This window comes from Capsella rubella, unplaced genomic scaffold, assembly GCF_000375325.1.
Source record: "Capsella rubella cultivar Monte Gargano unplaced genomic scaffold, Caprub1_0 scaffold_8, whole genome shotgun sequence".
Taxonomy (NCBI): domain Eukaryota; kingdom Viridiplantae; phylum Streptophyta; class Magnoliopsida; order Brassicales; family Brassicaceae; genus Capsella; species Capsella rubella.
Window position 1 is genome coordinate 11402201 of NW_006238916.1, and position 21567 is coordinate 11423767.

At 35.8% G+C, this 21567-nt stretch overlaps 4 protein-coding genes across 7 annotated transcripts in view; 2 read left to right on the plus strand and 2 right to left on the minus strand.

The window, feature by feature from the left end:
- Positions 1–215: 215 nt before the first annotated feature.
- On the minus strand, positions 216–9911 carry LOC17875980 (transportin MOS14). 2 transcript variants are annotated; one of them, XM_023785590.1, is made up of 27 exons: positions 9608–9911; positions 9072–9149; positions 8922–8984; positions 8617–8664; positions 8360–8506; positions 7751–7882; positions 7278–7318; positions 6929–7020; positions 6346–6473; positions 5932–6007; positions 5677–5797; positions 5501–5588; positions 5130–5211; positions 4633–4715; positions 4309–4425; positions 4083–4134; positions 3751–3906; positions 2602–2725; positions 2448–2529; positions 2290–2369; positions 2133–2207; positions 1981–2035; positions 1647–1766; positions 1480–1572; positions 1247–1392; positions 975–1152; positions 216–878 (listed from the first exon to the last, which is right to left on the minus strand). In XM_023785590.1, the coding sequence occupies exons 1-27, from the start codon at positions 9728–9730 to the stop codon at positions 594–596; spliced, it is 2865 nt and encodes a 954-aa protein (XP_023641358.1). In that variant the 5' UTR covers positions 9731–9911; the 3' UTR covers positions 216–593. The 2 variants fall into 2 exon arrangements, with proteins under 2 accessions (XP_023641358.1, XP_006281969.1); XM_006281907.2 differs by having other exon boundaries at positions 5501–5600.
- A 182-nt stretch (positions 9912–10093) lies between these two features.
- LOC17874772 (transcription factor bHLH79) lies at positions 10094–12133 on the minus strand. The gene is made up of 6 exons (XM_006280858.2): positions 11660–12133; positions 11047–11259; positions 10898–10963; positions 10740–10808; positions 10588–10665; positions 10094–10499 (listed from the first exon to the last, which is right to left on the minus strand). Exons 1-6 carry the CDS (start codon positions 11957–11959, stop codon positions 10374–10376), a joined length of 852 nt encoding a protein of 283 aa, XP_006280920.1. The 5' UTR covers positions 11960–12133; the 3' UTR covers positions 10094–10373.
- Positions 12134–15292: 3159 nt separating this feature from the next.
- On the plus strand, positions 15293–18609 carry LOC17875382 (hydroxyproline O-galactosyltransferase GALT6). Its single transcript, XM_006280061.2, has 7 exons — positions 15293–16632; positions 16727–16968; positions 17069–17359; positions 17466–17594; positions 17693–17866; positions 17969–18076; positions 18196–18609. The coding sequence occupies exons 1-7, from the start codon at positions 15753–15755 to the stop codon at positions 18406–18408; spliced, it is 2037 nt and encodes a 678-aa protein (XP_006280123.1). The 5' UTR covers positions 15293–15752; the 3' UTR covers positions 18409–18609.
- Positions 18610–20219: 1610 nt separating this feature from the next.
- Positions 20220–21567, plus strand: part of LOC17874931 (putative F-box protein At5g62660) — a 3039-nt gene continuing 1691 nt past the window's right edge. Inside the window, exons 1-3 of one of the 3 annotated variants that reach the window (XM_023787640.1) lie at positions 20220–20274; positions 20938–21006; positions 21368–21448. In XM_023787640.1, the coding sequence (XP_023643408.1) occupies positions 20223–20274; positions 20938–21006; positions 21368–21448 (202 nt within the window). In that variant the 5' untranslated portion in view covers positions 20220–20222. Of the gene's footprint in view, positions 20275–20359; positions 20506–20842; positions 21007–21367; positions 21449–21567 lie in introns of those variants that run through there. The other 2 variants (XM_023787651.1, XM_006280467.2) reach the window with 2 other exon arrangements.

The following is a 21567-nucleotide window of genomic DNA, read 5'->3' on the forward strand; positions in this document are numbered from 1 at the left end:
TTGGGCCATTACTGCATTTGACTCCTTCACCAATTTACTCTAGATTTTTTTTTGGAATCTCAACGGCTCATAGAGGGAAGCAAGAATAGTTTAACGGTTACGATAAAGCGAGCCTCCTAGGAAGTTTCCGACCAAGATTTTGCTCTTATAACATAGTTAAAAAGTTTATGATTTAATCTGAACATAAAATTTGACACTGCAAGATGAAACAGAAAAAAAAAAAAAAATCGATGCTTTGATTTTTGTATATGATCCCACTTAAAATCATTCCAATTCTTGAAGGGTCAATCAAGGGATCCCTTCTGTATCTCACCCGGTTTAATTTAAATAGAATATTTTGGTTCTTTGCACTGGAATTAAACCGGCCAAACCAATGGAACAACGGCTCACACCAGAAGGGAATAGAGAGAAAAAAAATCTTTATGAACAGCTAAAACATTTTCAAAAAATGCACAAAAACATCAAATCTCTCATCTCCTGAAACCATCAGAAAGAGGTCTATGCAAAAATTGGCCTCCTTTGATGCTCTTCTCACTCTTCTTTTCTTCTTTTTCTTTTTCTTTTTCTTTTTCTTTCTTTCTTTGTCATCATCTCTATGACACAGGAGCAGCAACTAGATTCAACTCTAGAGGCTTCAAAGCTGCCTGAACAAGATCTTGAACAGTACGGTTACGGCGACACACATCTGAGAGTTCCTCAACATGTCCTATCAGAGAATTCACATCTGCTCCGTAAGCAACATCCGACAATGCTTGTAAGAACTTGGTAGATTCAGTCTCTGTCAAGGCTGTTCGAGGTATCAGGCTAACACTTTCCTTAGCCCAACCCACTGCTTGTAACCTGTATGTTCTTGTCAGAGCTAGCAGCGAATATGTTACCTAACCAATACCCAAATCAAAAACAAAAGAAAACGGTTTTCAATGGCCAATAACATCACTTAAAATGCAGCACAAAGATAGATTTCCTAAATTTACCGTATCTAGCCGAGAACTGGGAAGTGCCCCAGCTAATGAGGCTATCAATATTCTGGTGATTGTAGGTCCCCGAGGAACAATGATATTGTCCCTGATTAGTACGAATTGTTCTTCATTCACAGATTTCTCAAGGTCAAAAATGTCGGATAAAAAGGTCAATATCGAGTGGCATGCTTCTCTGGAAAAAAGTTCAAAGGATACTGTTATCATCTATTTAAAACCCTCAAGGGAAAATAGCTTATGATTAACAACTTTAGGGACAGAGGGTAAACCTGTGCTGCACTGTGATTCCAATCATCGCACAGTCCACAAGAGGTGGAAATATAGGAGACGGGATGAATAAGTGTGGACAGTAGCGAAGACATCTAGACGCCAACAAAAAGCAGTCATCAGCTATATCTGGTCTCGCAGTGACTTCCTGTAAGGATAAAAAGAGAATCAGAAACCACATAGGACATTAAAACTAAGAAGTTGAAGATAGTAACAACTAAGTGAAATCATTAACCTTGATACTTGTCATAAGACATGTTGTATGTGCAAAGAGGGTTTCAATCAGGTTCTTCAAGTAGTCCGCACAAGATGGGTCAGAACCAAAGATCTGTAAATCCCACAACAATTAGATTCTCTATAGCTTTTCTATAAGCATTCCATTGAATGAAAAGAAAATATTACCTTTATAACTTCACTGGATAAGTAGAGAAAGCACGGCTGATGATGCTGCTGATAATGGAACTGTATTTTTGCCAGCATTTCTCCAATTGTGTTAATTATGTATCTTCCAGAAGTACGTACCTACAAACATAACGCCAACCATTTCATTCTTTTAGTGAAGTATCCTCTATCAATATTGTCATCCGAAAAATAATTTTTAGATTTTCTCTTATGTTCATAGACATGGAATGTCTAGCAAAGAGTGGAACAAGAACAAGACAGGTAAAAAGACTTTAAAAAGAATGGTGGAATGTCCATTAAGCAAGTAGGTAAAGAAAAAGGAAATGAAACTCACAGCATATTTGCATGCTCTGCATAAAGATTCCATAGTCCTCATGTCCCAAGGACGACTGCAGTAAAAACCATTTCAAAGTCAAAGGCTACATAAAAAGCAATTTGTAGAGAACATGCTAATCACCATGTGTCTAGAACTCTAGATTCACTTACGTATCAAATATAACTCTAAAAATAGCCCAATGCTTATTAATCTCAGCAGCAACCGCTTCAGGGTGGTTCACATACCTAATGTGGTAAAATAAATTCTGTTAGTAAGACTAAATAAAACACATAGAGATACATTGTATTATTGAGATATTACACAAACCTGAAGAGGAAGGCAAACCGATCAATATGAACAGTTAATTCACGTGCATGCTTCTTGTCCAAATCTTCTTTCGCCGCTTCCTGATTCACAGATTTACAGTTCCCATCATTTTGAGTCTTGACAAATAAACAACCATGCAAATAGTCAAGATGGAAAACCTCTAGAGGAGAGGCGGCTGAAGAGCATAAAATTTTAAGAGCCTCCTTGGCCTGCTCTAAAGGAAGTTCGGTAACAACCATACTGCATAATCAAATGTAGAGATGTCAATAACACACAAATGAGAACTAATCCATCATCCAATTTAGTCCATACCCTAAAGCTTCAACGAGGTTTAGTGAATCCTCAGCAGAGACTTTATAGTCACCACCGCCATTGATAGCCGTACAATAGATAGCAAACAAACCTTGAAAATACCCACAAAGATTTTTTCGACAATCTACAATGAACATTATTTAAAAAGGCATCAGATATTTACAAAAGCAAAACAATAACATTTTGAATCCTATAAAAGAAAACACCAAATATTATATATGTATCTCTCATTTTGGGGAGAACAGGAAAGAGTAAATTGATTAAAAGCAAGCAATCAACATTTAAAGAGTATTAGATGTTAGATAGCCACAAGCTTTTATTTAGAATCAGTATGGTCTCACACCATATATCATGAAAGGTAAGTTGAAAATGCAATTGATGTAAAAACAGAATTCAGTCCAAAGAAAGCATTCAACAAAATTCCAAAAACTTGCCAGTATTGCAATGTACCCTATATGCTAGCAATTCAGTAGAGTCGAAGTCAGATCCGTTAAGCGTAGGTTCCAGTCAGACCTTTCGACTAGCTGCCATCTTTGAAGCAGGTCAGTATGGACAGTTCAATTGAATTTTACAGAAGTGAGAACTTCATACTTCCTAAGAGAAAACTAGCAACCAAAATTTAATTTACTTTGCAAGTGAAAGAGTTAGATTTCCTGAACATTGTGTAGTACATGAAACTATTTATAATTATTCTGCCAGGAGAAATCAAGAAGAGAAAACCTTCTACAGCAGCCCTGAAAGAACGTTTTTAATAAAAGGGAGCTGCTTAATCCTATATAACCATCAGGTTGTTGGTTTAAATCAAATATCTTTGTCATGGTCTCATTCGGGAAACAACAAAGAAATAAGCTAGCCACATTTGTAGTGTATGTATACTTGTCATAATGTCAATGTTATGCTAGGAGAAATCAAGAAGAGAAAACCTTCTACAGCAGCCCTGAAAGAACGTTTTTAATAAAAGGGAGCTGCTTAATCCTATATAACCATCAGGTTGTTGGTTTAAATCAAATATCTTTGTCATGGTCTCATTCGGGAAACAACAAAGAAATAAGCTAGCCACATTTGTAGTGTATGTATACTTGTCATAATGTCAATGTTATGCTCAGAAAATAAGAAGAAGGGGCAAGTCAGTAAGAGTTAATACAATACCGTCACAGATATGTCTAAAAGCCAAAGCTGCAGCTGCTGCACAATCTTCAGATGTGCCCATTCCACTCATAAGAATTCGAATAATTGATGGCAATATTGAAACACTAGCTGGTGCAGCATTAAGCCATTTTGAATATGCCCCAACAAGTAAGCATGCTGAAATCAAATATGGAGACAGATGTCTTGCGTTAAACAAAGGATTCAGACGCATTTGCAATTCAATCAGGAAAGAATTAAGCATAACTTAGAAGGGGTCTTCAGCATACAATAGCGGTTTCCACCAGACAGCTATTCACATCTACATATAAAAATTAGAATGAAAACCTATTCACCTGTCTGAAGTAGTTGAGCTTGCTGAGGAAGATTTTGAAGCAACGCCATCACCTGAAAGCAGAATTTAAGAGAACGGAAATTGAAAATTCCAATAAGAGACGGGCAATAAGCCTTTCATAACACAAAAACAATATGGAAAACCCATATTATACTAGACAGTAAGAAAACAAAAAAAAAAAGTATATTTGGCAGCAGTAGCTTGGAGAAACTATGAATAATACAAACCTGGGGCATCACTTCAGCTTCAACAGCCGAAACATAATTTGATATTGCCCATATACAGAACAATATAGCTTCTGCTGGACGCCATTCTTGAAGATCACTTCCTGTCTGAGCATTGGCCTACGTACATATATCATAAATGTAAAAGATGCTGAAATCCAAATGATGTAAATAAAGGTAACTTTTTGGTGGTATATTCCTAATTGTGTTATACATTGAACGTATTTGACCATTTCAGTATATAAAAATGCTGATTTAATATCTCTCATTGCTTATTTTAAATTAATGATAGAACATATAGCATGCATGGACATGCATAGCACAAACCTCTAGAAGCTTCATATAGAGAATCTTAAGAGTAGTATCCCCTCCCAGGATTAACGCAGCGTCTATTAATACGTCTGCAACAGCTGAAAATGTCACAAAATTTATCAATATTGGATTGAACGAGCAACTGTGTAGAAGTAAACAAGAAAATGAGGCAATTGGTCTCATCAGAGATGATTGAGAGCCCAATTAGTAGTACTTATCAACCAATGTAAGAGGAATAAGTCCATCAAAAGAGACAGTACGAGATACAGCACCCTACCAAAGCTAAGTGACTAAAACAACCAAATAACCTCAGAATAAGAACACTTTATCTGCTTCAAGAAACAAGTGTAAAGGATGGAAACAAAGGGACAACAACAGTCCTAAGCAATCAATTCCCACAGGCTGGTCTATTTAGAAAGCTCTGAGGGCTATACTTCTTCCTCAGCACCCTTAGCTCAAGAGGTTTTGATATACTGTAATGTTGAAAACAAGCCATACACAACTTTGATTACCATATCTAGTCTGCTTGAATTCCTTAAGGTCCTCATATGAGAGACCTTGATAATCTTCAGGATACTGAACTCTGAAGCCAACCTGTGAAGGGAAACCAGTGTATAGGTGACATAAACTGCAGAGCATACAATAACCCATAAATTTTTCTGTTTCTACCAAAGGATGATCAATCAAACAAAACTTGAGCAATGAGCAATATTCATTTAAACATAAGTCACCCATGCATGAGAAATCAAATGGTCTCTCTGGATTAGCAAACAAATAGAAACGGCCTGGTATGGTTCAACAACAAGCTTCAAATATTCTTGAAAGAGAAAAACTATAGAGAGGCTCAGAAAACGAATTTTATGGTGTTTGATGACTCACTCACCAACGATACAAGGCTCCGATAGGCTGGCTGAAAGATATGCAGTCTTCGGTTTCTCTCAGCTTCAATGGATGCTTCAATACCCAAAGAACTATAAGAATCCCTGAAAGATTAAAAATCACACTCCCAGAATATGACCATAGAAACAGTCAACCAACATTGACAAGGCTGGAAGTTACCTCTTTGTCAACATAAGTTGAAGACTGTGCCAAAAATTGAAGGTCATCGAGGCTATATCAAATTCTGGATGTGAAGTAACTTCCAACAGGGCATGCACAATAACCATCGATTCATCTGAACCTAGAGGCCAGAAATAGTACCTTCGAACATATTAGATTACCAACTAAAGCATTTTGTGCACCCAACGAAATCAAGAGACATAAAGCAGAACACTTAAAACAACAAAGCAGAGTAGCTGAAATGAGGCTGTATACCAGTAGCTATCAGTTCAACATATGAATCCCCAACATCAGCGAATAATCGACCAATGGCTTTGACATCTTCTTCATCCTGCAAGTGAAAAAAAATTCTAAGTCAAAAATAAAATGTTCAAGTGCATGCCAAAAAATACAACTAATTATGAGGGATATCTTTAGCCACATATCCAAGTCATACAAAAAGAAAATCACCCTTTTAGCAGTACAATTTAAAAGGTTAAACAAGTATACATTACTAGCTTCCTACTATTTGATGCATCTGAAAACCTTTACCCTTAATAGAGCTCAGGCGCAACAGAATCATAGCCGCTAAAAGCCTCAGACCAGTGACACAGAAAATTTGTGAATAATGAAGCTTAATATTAAGCAGATTCAGCCAGACTTGTATCAATACAAAAAGGTAAACAGTACCTTTGAAGAATCTCTTAGATGGGTCTTAAGACTTAAAATCTGAGGCACAATAACTTGAATCAAGGGTGTTTGGGCAGAAATACCACCAGAACTTGGTGATGCTGTGTGATGTATCAATTCAGAGATAACTGCGAAGTTGAAAATGAAGTTTTTCTATTAAAACTCTAATATTGAAGAAGAAAACATAGACTTGTAGATTGAAAACTAATACAAGAATTAAAAAAAAATGATCATTATAATGACGGTGATAAAAACATCTTAAGGCACTACAGTTTACACCCCAACACGCATCAAACACAAATTTCCACAATTCAACAAGAAAAGCTTATCAACCAATTTCTAGAAGCTCTTTTTGCAAATTCTCCAACTTAGTATAATCCAACTACAAGACAAACATTATGCTAGAAATTTTGCAGCTTTCATAGAGTTCCAATACCAGAAATATTTCCACAAAAGAACTCATCCATAAATAATCTCTATTAAGGAAAGATATTTCAATAATTTCCAGGGCGAAAAATATCAATGTGGAGTATCCCAAGACTCTAAATCCCTATGTATCTATTGGCCTTTCCAACGAGTATACCATTCACAGATGCCTCTGAGAGTGGATCACAGTTCAAACTTGAGAGAGCTGCATGCACCAACGGATGAGAGGCAAGCACTGCTCCAGCAATCCTGAAAAAGACCACCCCAAAGTATATAAGCATACAGTTCGGTCAGTATCATCATTGCTAAGTTGAATTGGTGAAAATAGTGAAGGCTAGCAAGTAGAAATCAATAGCAATGAATCAGATAAACTTAGCTCTGTGTCTAAGAGATTCAATTTAGGAAAAAATCTGTGACCTGATGAACTCGCAATGAATGTTTATAATCTAGACAAGCTTTTGTTCTAAATAAAAGTGGAGATAGAAAAGGAAAAGAAAAGAGCATACCCATGCCTGAGACGGAGCCAAGAAGCAAATGCCTCGAGAACCTGAAAAATCAAAAGTACAAAACACAATTGACAATAAGTGACTTCTTGCAACACCAGCAACACTAGCTGGTCCAGAACACAGGAACACAGGACATTTTTCAGAAGGTAACAAATAGTACAAGAAGATATATAAAATTTTGGCAGGTGAGTGAAATCCTAAGATGAAATCAAGATTTTGCATGAAACTTGCAAATATATTTTTACAAGGCAAACATAGACCCTGACTGGTAATGCAAGCAAAAATCAGTGTAAAGTACGAAAACACATATATGCATCAGAAATATTAAAAAAAAAGTTACATTGTGATAACAAATATTAATCACGGAAAAAGCTACATTGTGATAAAAAAGCTACACAGAGGGATCACGGAAAGTGAATAACAAATATTTAATTGAACTATGTCACGACCCAATATTGAAGATAAGCTCTGACCTGTTCCTTAAGTTCGGTTATACTTAAACATGCCGTTAAGATACTAAGTGCAGCTTCCATTTGAGAAGTAAGCTCTTTTTCGAATTGACGTCGTCGTTCTGGGCGAGCAGCTATTTTGTAGTTAAACGTTTCCTGATCATTGCAAGAAGGACAAAAAAAACCAAAACATCATATAACCATCTAGATTTTAAAGTTAAACATCCCTAAAGGGAATCAAGTTAATGAAAGGGAAAGGTGAAGGGAAGTGGTAGAGATTTGGGAAAAATTATTGAATATTCATTTAATTACAAATAACTACCAACATTTTTTGCAAATAGATCCATGCAAAATAGCAAAGTCTTGTCCAGCAATACTTAAGGGATTGAAATAACACTTGCAGAGTAACATAGAATGCTACTTAACATAAATACACTAACAGTAAAAAGGTAAAGAATATTCTCCAAATAGGTCTACCCAAATTGAGGTCAGCACTACCAGAATAACAAAGAAGTAAGCAGATCCCAGTCAAAACAAAATAAGGCCTTTCATATCTATATAGCCGGAGACATGGGTTCACTTTAATTACTGAGTGACATGAACACTAAAACAAAGGGATGATAAATACTCTACCTCGGGCAATACTGTCAAGAGCTCCAAGAAACCAGGCACATATTCAGGATGCATATTCATTTCATCCCTAAGCCAGCTAACTATACCGCCATCTCCCCAATCTGCCGCAGGAACATGCACCGCCAATGCAGCAACAGCAATACTAATCTACAATACAATATTCTGAAATAAGATAACTCGACACAAAGTACTTGACTTTATACGCACAACTGCAAATTCCCACTTATGCATAATGGAGAATGGTTTATGAAGCTTACCTGGGTCCTAACTTTTGGGGGGCCTTTGTGGAACTTTTTTAACAATGTCTGCATTTCAGAATATATGAAAGTCAAATTTAGCGGGAACACTAAGGAAGTACTTGTCCAATACCAATGATACACACTGTCCCATATAACAGGCCAGAAAACGAAATCATAGTAAAACCTAGATGCCAGAATGCAGTAGGCAAATCACTAGTTCAGCTGAATTTTCCTATTACGTGATTGTTCAAAGGAACAGACATACATGAATATTCAGAAACCCTACGACTCATGAAAATATAGTTGATGGAAAAAAGACCTACAGTTAATGATTCCCGTAGCTTCTGAAAAGCCCCAGGTGGTAGTTCTTCAAAATCTCGTTGGACCTTCGAGTAAGACAGACTAGATGTCAACAGAGTGCAGTCACCGAGACTGTGATGAATAATGATTTACAGAAAATTAAGTGTGTTTACCTTGCTTCGAAGGGTCTGTGAACAGAATATTAAAGTTTCCAAATTGCTAGAAGAATCATGAAGTAAATTATCCGCAACCTAGAATACATACAACAGTACAGAATAAGAAACATTGGAAAACTGCTTAACCAAACCTTCCTCTTCTCCACAACAACAATCATGGGTCTAAAAGACTAGTTGAAGAGCTCATAAGACCTAGCAAATCGTTTAGGTAACAAGGTAGATCTACTCATACGCCCTACACATACTTCTTCAACCCAGCTACAGAAGAATGCAAAATTGAACTAAGATGTACTGAAATTTCGAGTTTCCTGCTACGCATAAGCGTATATGACCTTAACGAGCAAATCGATAATGCAAATTGACTAAAAGGATGAAACTTTATGAACCTATACGGTCTATAGTAGCTGGGAATCGAATATTGAAACTCTAGCACAACTGCTAAAAAACAAAGACGAGCAAATCGAACCCAGACAAATCCAGATTAAATACCAAGTGATAAAATTAAACATTAAAATCGAAATTAAAAAACTAGCCTGCCAAGCATCGAGAGTTCCTTGGAAGGTCTGGAGCCAGCGATCAGCTTGCACACGCACTGTATCATCCGGGTGATGATACAGTGCGTTTAGGGCTTCTTTGACCGCGTTCTGATGCTCCATAGCTAAATCCTTACGCGTTTTTTTGCTCTTACGGCCACCAAATCACGACCAGAGACAAAAGACCCAGATTGAGAAAGAGAAGAAATTGCCCAACTCAAATTCGGGATTTTGTCAAATCGATTTCGCCCAACGAAAAAATAAAACTTTTTTCCCTCTTTGTCAAAAGGGTTTTTTTTTTTTTTTTTTTTTTGGCGCCCCTCAACTTGAGTGTGAGAGAAAGAGATCGAAAATTTCGGATTTTGATCTGAAAGGGGATGAAGAAGAAATAATCTCAGCCGTTAGATTTAATTACTTTGACTTTATGTCAAATCCTTCTCCTTTATTTTGAAGATAGAATTACTTTTTCAGTTGTAGCACTATATATTAATGAAAACGTATCAATATCATTGATTCATCATAACATAAAAGATTGTACAAAGGACAAGATTTGAGAGCAACATGCTTATGTCACTGAATCAATTGTTACAAGTTATAACAGGACAATACAACAATGTCTTATAAAGTGTTAATCTCTCTGGTCACTCTCAGATCTATCTTCTTATGATTTTAACAGCAAAATGATAAGCGTGGAAGAAATAAAAAAGGGTTGCATTCATTTTTACTGCCTACAAAACACATCCGTCAATCAAAGAAAGCTTTTTTCTTATGTCGTTCGGTTAAAGTTCCCATCAACCTGCATATGGAGCCACTCCGGTTGAGACCCTCGGGTTTCGTTAGCTTCTTGTTGCTCATATATAGTTCGATGAACGTCAATCGGTAAAGTCCCAAGCTGACACAACACCAAGTGCTTTTAGATTTACTAGTTTGATTGGGAGAGATCAGATTTCTTTCATGTTCTTATAAAATTAGGGACTTACATCTCCGGAAGGAAAAACTCCTATTGTCGGACCAGAGCTTGCGCCTGAGTTAACAACTTCTAGCTTCATTGACAGAAACTGTAGACCGAATTCCATGTTTAGGGCATGTAAAGTTGCAACATATAACATTGAGAGGGTTAACAACTTTTTACCTCAACTTGCCGTTGCAATGACTGAATATAATTGATAATCTCATCAAGAACAAGAGCTTTTCCGATTATCTGAATCAACAGAAATAGCTTGTTGAATATTTAAAGGCTAGTTTAAGAATAACATAAGAACACACTCACAAGACCAAGAGGACATGTACCTTATTACATCCCGGAATTATATCTTGAAGAGCCGTCATCTTCTCACTGATCTTTTCTCTTCTAGCCTGTCAAAGACAAATTTGTGGTTGTAATATTGGGATACATGTTTGAGGATAGTAAAAATTTGGTGATTTAGCAGAAAAATTACTCGCTCTGCTAGACTATGCCGGTCAGTAGCTTGTCCTCTTCTTGCTCTAACATGGATATAATCCTTAGGTGGCTCGGGTTTATTCTTCTGTTCAGATGCTTTGCTTCCACCACCACCACCACCCGAACTAGTTTCGCCTTCAGGTCTCATCGAGCAATCCCCATTTCCGCTTTCAGATCCACAGAGTTTTCTCTTTTTATCCCCCGATTCTTTCTATTGAAATGTAACAACCATTCCATTACTTTGGATATCTATCAAGGCTTAAGATCCTAAACCAAATTCTCGATCTAGATAAGTAAAGTGATATAGAGAAATGAAACAATGAGCGTTGACCTTTCCATAATCTATAAGGTCTTCTTCAAGCTCAATCCAACTAAGTCAAAAAGTCAATGGATAAGAGTCATCCTAATCTATAAACTAATCCTTGATCCCTAAAATCAAAGACTTATGCTTTGACTCATTGAGTTTTAGATCATCTCCAAGCTGAGGATCTAGATTCAAACTTAACTTACAGATTCACAGACCCATCAAATCAGATCAAATACTAATAATCAAAGTAAAGTCTAGAATTTAAAAATCAGGGCTTTCAAAAATTTGAAGGCGAAAATCTCACCAATTCATTACCACTGCTGCTGGAAGAAACCATCTTAGAAGAATCGTCCTCAGAGTTCAAATCTCTAGTCTTTCTACCTCCCCAGCCAGCAGTCAGATCGGTGACCGTAGATTCCTCCGCCACGGAGACGTCTTTACTGCCGGAATGTTCAGAACGATTAAAGACTCGACCGGCATTAACAGCTAGACGGAGGCCAGAGCGAACAGCGTCGTTTACAGGGAAAGGCCAAATCTCGGAGAGAGTGTAGGAAGAAGGATTGGCTGCGGAGAAGGAGGAATCGTTCACTAGTGGAGGGTCCATTTCCGATGATCGTAAAAGGGTTGACCCAGATTTAGGACCCGGATCCGAGAAGTGAGGAACTTGATAGTAAAAAAGAAGGAAAAAAAAGATTTGAGCTTTGCGAGGTCTTGTCGTGTTTATAGGGTTGTGTGTGAGGTGGACAAAGAGAGAGAGATCGGAGAAGACAGAGATGATGAGTGGAGTGATATTGCGCACTTAAAGATGCAATTAAGGTAAGATTATTATTACACTTATTATTCTCTTTTAGTTAATACAAATTTTTTCAATTATTGTAGTAGTATTTTTTTAGAATTAACCATTACAAAAATTGGTTTGTCAACAAAAAAAAAACATTACAAAAATTGTATTTGGAAATTATGGAGAAAAAAGTGATAAACAATAGAATTAAATAGAGAGCATAATTCAAAAAAATAACCAAAATAGTATCCCCATATTTTTTTGGGAAGTATAAATAGTATCCCCTTATTTCTTTTACATATAATAACTAAATTTTCTGTGATTATGTAACTAAATTTTCTCTAGTTATCATTGATTAATGTATTTCCTTATCAAATTTTTTATTTAAGTGATATTGATTTGGAATTTGAACCACTCTTTAGTTTTGTGAACCACTCTTTTTTAAAAATAATGTTAGTGTCCATGATTCAAAAGTGTATAGTGAGATATATCTTCCTTCAAAGGTCAACGAAACATCTAAAAGATTCGCCAGACGAAGTGTTATCATCTTTGGTTCCACCGTCGTCCGTCGGTATTGGAAGTCTTCTAACTACAGTTCTTGTTGAAGCTGAAGGCTTTGGTTCTGACTTCTGATTAAAAGAAAAAAAAAAAATCATCAGCCAAGTCGAAACCTTCTTAATTTTTACCTCCTTAGCTTAAGACAGAAACTCAGTTGGTCTTGATGTTTTAATCAACAACCTCATATTTTTTTTGAAAATCATCTTAGCGATAATTAAATTAAATATGTCACTGCGTTTCTCTTTTTAATATATTTATGATCATTATACTCAACAGAAAATCTCAAATATGCAATATGCTGCATTAGATTTGTTAAACAAATATTTGTAATTAACTTTTTAAAAATATCAATATAAAGTTTTCAAAATATGATATAAGTCGTTGCCATTAGAACTGTTTATTGTGATAGCCTTTAATGGCACAACCATATACGCTGGGTTATTCAGATAGAATTAGGCATGTCCAAGTGATGTGGGACTGGTAGCTATCCTTGATGATGGATTATCATGTCTAGCGTTGTTACAAGATGCCTAAACAACGGCTTTGTATATAGAAAGCAAAGAAGTTACAAAAGTTTTGATTGTCTAGCGAAAAAAAACTTTGTAAGTCCATCAAGAAACCTGCGCGCTAGCTGTCGAGACCATCGCGCGAAGTCCATTTTTGTTTCTACGTATACTATAATAATGAAACATTATGGCCTTATGGGGTTTGTATGTATCCAAATCTCAGTTTTGTTGATCATTTTCAAGTCCCTATACGGTTAGATCTTTAGCACATATACGGTTTATCAAGTAGTATCTGTGTGTTCTTGCATGACCGAACAGCTTACGAACACACAGAAGAACAATCAACATATTTATTATAGTCACTAAAACAGCTTATAATTAGCCCAGAAGGAAATGCATATTGACAAACAGGTAACAAGTAGTGTTACTTTAGGTTTCATTCTACCATTAGGTTAATTATAAATCCTAATAAGTCGACTGTATCTACAATAATGAATGATATTCACGAATCACCACCCGTTGGTTTCGTATATTCTTTTACAATGGTTATAGATCTTCTACTTAATATAGTCATATGTTTTATGAAAGTTGTTATGTGTATTAAATAAAAATTACACGTTAATGTGATAAAAGTGGAGGGAACCACACACCAGTACGTAGGATACGAGGATGTGACAACGGGACACAAACTTTTAAAAATTTAAATGCTTAACGCCAAATTCCAGCTACATTTAGTATTAAACATTAATAATATGAAGTATGGATGACATGCTTTAGGATTTTTTGTTGTTGTTTGTTAAATTTGCCAACGTTCTCCACATTAATCGTTTTAAATTAAAACTCCGGAAGCTACATTACATATAGTTTTACAATAATCAACTTCAAATGCATAGCAAGACAAATAAGAATATACTCTGTTTAACCAAGGTAGGTGCGAACGAACAAAATAGCCAAGAGACAAGAGAGTCATTTTTTCGTTGTCGATGATTTCAAATTTTGTTTAACAAAGATCACATTCTTATATATATTATATATGAATATAGAAATATGCACTAATATAGATTCTAATTTGTATGAGCATTGACTCCATCGTTTGAATGCTCTAACGAAAAGTTCGACTGATATTTAAGACCGGAAATATTATAAATTGTAAGAGTCTTTATAATATGAAAAGGTGAATTAAGTGGATGGTTTTATATGGTCATTTTTTTTTTGGAAACACATATGATCATTTGTTTAAAACATTAAAATGAGAAAGTGAAAAAAGGAGGAAAAGACAAGTGGAGTAAGAAAAGACACCTGGATGCAGAGGTGTCACACATGAAGCCCAATTCCTCTCTTTGCATTTTCCCATAAATAAAAAAGCCTTTGGTCCACTTTTTTTTCCCTCTTCTTCAAATTAAGATTCCTCCATTTTTTTTTTAAAGCAAGAAACACTAAATTTTGATTATCAATTTTTGTTAAAGTTAATTTTTTAAAAATATATATGGATGGTTTTAAAAAGAGAAAATTCAAAATAAATTTAGCAGAATTAAAAAGAGAAAAAAGTCAAAATAACATGAAAACAAAGGAGTCATTGGTGATGCAATGAGTAAATACAATACACACAGTTGGCATATTAAGCACCGACTAAATAGTCATTAATTAACCATTACAAAAAGAAAAAATCAGAAAAAAATAAGAATCGTATCTACTAAAATCAAATACAGTATGATAGGGATTCGATCTATTACTCCTAATAATAATAGCTAATCATATTACATTTTGTCTCGGTTTGATAATCAAAGACACCTTTTAATTGCTTAGCCTAAACAAATCTTATCAGTTTGAGCTTAATAATAAAATTGGACAAAATAAGAACGTTTCATCTAATCTCCTTTTTATTCTATTGGTGGAAGGAACCACTCAGCTTAGCCTAGAATATTAAAAATTCCACCGCTGATAAAGATAAATCCAACGAATCTAAAAGTAAACATATGTATATCGGAAACTAAAATTAAATATAAGGAAGAAAAGAAAAAAAAAGAGAAGATTTAAAAAGCGAAGAAAAAGATTCGAAAAAAAGGAAAGAGATGGACCAAAACGGCGGTTTATTCGGACGTCAGCAGCACTAACTAAGAAAGAAGAGAGAGTCCCTTAACGTTTCTCTTCTCTTCTCTTCTCTTCTTCCTTGCTTCCTTCTCCCAATCAATTTTTACTGACGCGTTTCTGCTCATCACACGATTACACCTCTCTCTCCCTCCCTCTCTCTCTCTCTCTAAAAGTTTTAAATTTTTCTTCTTTAATTTCAGCGTTTCTTGTGGGTTTTGAATTTTCTAACCCAAAGATTATTCTTTTACTAGGAAAATTCTTGAATTGTCTCGTCGTGTTTCAAGGGTTTTTAGATTGAAACCTTTTTTAATTCTCCGATTTTATGTAGTTCCCATTCATCGTGGTTTCCCAAGATTTGATTTTTTTTTTTGTTCTTTTGAAATTTTGAATTTTTGGAGGTTCTGTTCATCTTTGATCATCATCACTACTAGGGTTTCTGTTTCCAGTAAAAAAAATTCGGAATGAGGAAGCCCAAGTTATCAAAACTCGAGAGGTTAGAAAAATTCGATATGTTCGTCGCCCTTAGCAAACAGAGATCGGTTCAGATACTAATGGCGGTTGGGTTACTATATATGCTCCTCATCACTTTCGAAATCCCCTTCGTCTTCAAAACCGGCCTCAGTTCCTTATCTCAGGATCCGTTAACCCGACCCGAGAAGCTCACTAGCCAGCGTGATTTACAAGAGCGGCGAGCTCCGACTCGACCCTTCAAGAGTCTGCTTTACCAGGATTCACAGTCGGAAGCGCCGGGTCAGGGTCTAAGAAGGACGACTCCGATCCTATCTAGTTTGCGATTCGACCCGGAAACGTTTAACCCGAGTAGCAGAGATGGGTCTGTGGAGCTTCACAAATCCGCTAAGGTAGCTTGGGAAGTTGGTCGAAAGCTATGGCAAGACCTCGAGTCTGGCAAAACGTTGAAAGCCTTGGAGAAGGAGAAGAAGAAGAAGACTGAGGAACACAGCTCCTGCTCTCTCTCTGTTTCCTTGACCGGGTCTGATCTTTCGAAACGTGGCAATCTCATGGAGCTCCCATGTGGTTTAACTCTCGGATCACACATTACAGTTGTTGGGAAGCCACGAGCTGCTCATTCCGAGAAGGACCCCAAGATATCCATGCTAAAGGAAGGAGATGAAGCTGTTAAGGTTTCACAGTTTAAGTTGGAGCTCCAGGGTTTGAAAGCAGTGGAAGGAGAAGAGCCACCTCGAATCCTCCACTTGAATCCGAGGCTTAAGGGTGATTGGAGTGGTAAGCCTGTCATTGAGCAGAACACTTGTTATAGAATGCAGTGGGGCTCAGCACAAAGATGTGAAGGATGGAGATCTAGGGATGATGAAGAGACTGGTTAGTATATATTCAAAATCATTTTTCTTTCATCTGTTTTTTTAATTTGATTTTTTTTTATATTGGGGATACTAATCAGTGATAAATGCTGTAGTTGATGGTCAGGTTAAGTGCGAGAAATGGGCCCGGGATGATAGCATTACATCTAAAGAAGAGTCTAGCAAGGCGGCTTCATGGTGGCTTAGTAGATTAATAGGTCGGAGCAAGAAAGTAACTGTGGAGTGGCCATTTCCATTCACAGTTGACAAGCTTTTCGTGCTTACACTTAGTGCTGGATTGGAAGGCTATCATGTTAGTGTCGATGGGAAGCACGTCACATCCTTCCCATACCGAACTGTAAGTAATGTTTTGCCTGGGCTTAAACTTGTTGTTTGATTAGATTTGACTTGAACTGATGGTTGACTATGTGCGTGGTTTTTTGGTTTTATGTATGAAGGGGTTTACACTTGAGGATGCTACTGGTCTAACCATTAACGGGGACATAGATGTTCACTCGGTTTTCGCTGGCTCTCTCCCAACCTCACATCCTAGTTTTGCTCCTCAGAGGCATCTTGAGCTATCGAGCAATTGGCAAGCCCCATCACTTCCTGATGAGCAAGTTGATATGTTCATTGGTATCCTTTCTGCTGGTAACCATTTTGCTGAGAGGATGGCTGTGAGAAGGTCGTGGATGCAACATAAGCTCGTTAAATCTTCCAAAGTAGTGGCTCGGTTCTTTGTTGCACTGGTAAGTTTAGACTAGTTTACATGTGATCTGATCTTGGTCTTCTAGGTTAAAGTTAAGAGCTTTACATATCAAATTGCAAGCTTAACTCATGTTTTTATTTGGACAGCACTCGAGGAAGGAAGTGAATGTGGAGCTAAAGAAGGAAGCTGAATTCTTTGGGGACATAGTTATAGTCCCCTACATGGACAGTTATGACCTTGTCGTCCTCAAAACTGTTGCAATTTGCGAGTATGGGGTGCGTCTTGCTAATTCTAAGAACGTGATTCAACACTTGATGCTGTGTTTTTAATTATTCAATATCGGTAAAAATTTTCTCTGTTCTTTGTTTTGCAGGCTCATCAACTTGCTGCTAAATTCATTATGAAGTGTGATGATGATACATTTGTACAAGTGGATGCGGTTCTTAGTGAAGCAAAGAGAACACCCGCAGATAGAAGTCTATACATTGGCAACATCAACTATTACCACAAACCGCTCCGCCAGGGTAAATGGGCTGTTACGTATGAGGTAAAAACTTATAATCTTTTGGCCTAAAGAATCAATTGTATTGTATCTGTTCTTTTTCTCCATTGGATCCAGAAGTTAATGTTACATTATCTGTTTTTCCAGGAATGGCCAGAGGAAGACTATCCACCTTATGCTAATGGCCCGGGATACATATTATCAAACGATATCTCTCGCTTCATAGTGAAAGAGTTTGAGAAACACAAATTAAGGGTATGCTGCAACAGAATTTTACCAGCCAACATTACCTCCTAATCAATTCGAAACAGAACATATACATTTATGTAACTTTGGTCTTTTTGTTTTTCCTTCTCTCATTCTTGATAATACAGATGTTCAAAATGGAAGATGTAAGTGTGGGAATGTGGGTAGAACAATTCAACAATGGTACAAAACCGGTGGACTACCTTCACAGCCTCAAGTTTTGTCAGTTTGGTTGCATAGAGAATTACTTGACGGCGCATTATCAGTCGCCGAGACAGATGATTTGCTTGTGGGATAAGTTGGTGTTGACAGGCAAACCTCAGTGCTGCAACATGAGATGACACAAACCATATTCTCTGTTACTCTTTGGTTTGTAAGAAGAAAAGAAATCCAAAGAGCTTTTTGGTTTTGTTTTTTTGGGTAGCATATTATAGCATAAAGCTCTGGTGGTACAATATCTCCTCTTGATCTGGAGGAACGTATCTAAATTGGATGTTCTTTCGTTGAATCTTTCTATTAATATTCATTCTTTCCTCCATTTACCGTTGGTTTTGTTAAAGTCAATTGAAACCTTTGTGAGAGAAAGAAAACTCTAAAAGAATCCATAACTGGTAGGATGTATATAATTATTTAACTATTCTAAAATATGTTGTAAATATAGAAAATCGTTTTTTTTTTCTCGACCATAGAAATAGTATTTTATAAAAATAAACTTTTTTTATTTTTTTGGTGAACATAAATTTTTTTATTTTTATTCTCTTTACATATGTCTCAATTTTTTTTACTATTTTTAAAAGTGATAATTAACTAGATAGACACAAATTTAACAAAAATAACTGAATTAATCTTCTATCATTGCTCACTAGAATGATACAACATTTATGTAAAAAGTCCAAAAAACTAAAACTTAAAATTGGCAAGTAATAGACAGAGTCTGTCACACAAATATTAAATATGTCATAACTCATTGGGTTATAAGTTAGTTTGGGTTGGTTTATCGATTCTGACACTTCTATAGATAAATAAGTTGATTACTAAAAAACTATAATATGAACCATCACAATTGAGTTCTATATATGTGTAAAACTACAATATGATCATTAAAAAAAGAGAATTGTTAACCAATATAATGAATTGTATCGCTACATTGTCTTCTCGAAAAGATGAGCAGCTAATATACGCATACCCTAATCATTGTTTTTAGACAAAAACTCAATTTATTGATATTTGTTAGTTTATAAGCTCAAAACTTTTTCTATTAACAGTATAAAAACAATTTGTGTCGACAAAAAAAAAACAATTTGAAATCACTTTTTGTTCTTATTTTATTATATTTTTTGGTACAACACTATTAATTAAGTTTTCTTGAAATTCAATATTATTGGCCTACGTAAAATAATTTACGGATTCACTTGATAATGAAACCTAACCATTTGAATTTGGCAACAAAAAAGAATATCATAAGGGTTGGTTCTGATTAGTTATTAGGGGTTTAAACATTTAAGTCGCCTACGGCTTTCGATCCCCAATCTCTTATATGAATAATAAATAGGATTTTATATATATATATATATATATATATATATATATACATATATATAATTATTTGTGGGCGCTTATGAATCATTAGATATTGTAATAATAGGCAGTGCCAAATCCAAAATGTTATTTTTGTGTAGGGCAGATATAGGTATAATTAATTATAAAATAACAATTCTCTATAAAATATAGAGATATGTAATATATTTGTATTTACTTGTCTAACCATATCACACAAGTTTAGACTCTAAAACTAATAAACTAACAATAAAAAGAGATATATATATATATATATTTTTAATGTTACTAAATTACTTGTTTAACTACATTTTTCAGTTAATTTATATGTCTACTTTGCAGTAAAAATTAAATTTTCAGTTTATTTTGTTAAGAGAAATAAAAATAAAGAGTGATAGTTGAGTTATTGAATTGAGACTTAAAAAAAGAATAACCTTTTTTGCAGGGTGTAACGACAGTTTAAGCTCGGCCCATGAACACTTCAATGAAATGACATTTTAAGCCCGGCCCATGAACACTTCAATGCCTCCTACTAAAGGCAGACACAGTGTGAGCGCTTAAGCCAACAAAAATTCAAGTTTCAATTTCGAAAGTTTTAATGGCTAAAAGACCAGAGCTCTTCGCGCCTACGAACTCGAGCAAGGATGCAGGTTCTCTTCTCTTCCCTTCTCTTCTCTTCTCCTCTCTTCTCTTCGATTTCGTTGTTAATTTCTACTCCGGTGCTTCTCTTCTCTTCGATTTCGTTGTTAATCTCTACTCCGGTGATGATTTCGTTTTCTCTTGATTTTGTGCTTAGATCTGCGGTTTTTCTCAGAAACTTTAGCATGTGTTGAGGATTCCGATGAATTTCATCAGTTTCATCTGTACTTCTCTTGATATAGGTTCCAATGCTCGTCAATGCTAGATATTTCGATGATGAGTGTGTTGTGGTTTAATTTCGTGAATCGTAGCTGTTCATTTCGATTCTCTTCAAATTTATGATCGAGTTCTACTTCTCTTCGATGCTAGGGTTCGTGTTGACGATTTCGTTGTGTTTTGAGTTTTTTCTTTCGTTTTCTCTTGCTTTTTTTTTTTTTTGTATGTAGATGAGTAGATCTGGGGTTTTTTGAGGGAACGTTTAGGAGATGTAGACGATTCCGATGATGAATTCATCAATTGCGATGCTAGATGATGATTTGTGATGTTGATGTGGAGTTGCTAGATGAAAATTTCAATTAGATTGATGATTTCGCTGATGATGTTAAGGAGACGTTTGATAATGGTTTCTGATGATGTGAAGGAGATGATGATTTGTTTTTTGGTTTTCAATTTAGGAACAGGCCCTATCACTGATGTAAAAGATGAAAAACCTTCTCGCTCCTCCAGGAAACAGTCTCCAGCAGGTTTTGTTAACGTTTCTTCTTCATATATTCTCTCTCTCAGTCTCTTTCTGTGCCTTTAAAATGGACTTTGATTATGCGATTCAAGCAAACTTCTATTTTGGTACATTTACTTTCTCTTATAATTGTTTCTGATGTTGTTATGGTTTGTTTTTGTATTTAATTTGGGAAAAGCCCCTATCACAGTTGTGGAATACTATGACTTCACCAATTTTGTATCTTGCATATATAGAATCTGATGATGATTTTGTTTGATGTTGATAGAAGATTAAATTGACATTGACACATGAAATTCCTGGTTATGTTTACTCTAATGTCTTCTGATTTCGTTTTTGAATTTGTTTGTTTGTCTCTATCACCAAAGAGAGTCACCTCTCAGATGCTCAGAATTCCTCAAAGGATGTTCTCCACGGCAGCAACAGTGAGTCTAAAGCTTCTCCGACAGGTTTTGTCCTTTTGCCTTCTCTCTCTCTCTCTCTCTCTCTCTCTCTCTCTCTCTCTCTCTCTCTCTCTCTCTCTCTCTCTCTATCAAACTGTCTCTGTGGGTCTGCTGATATAAAAAGA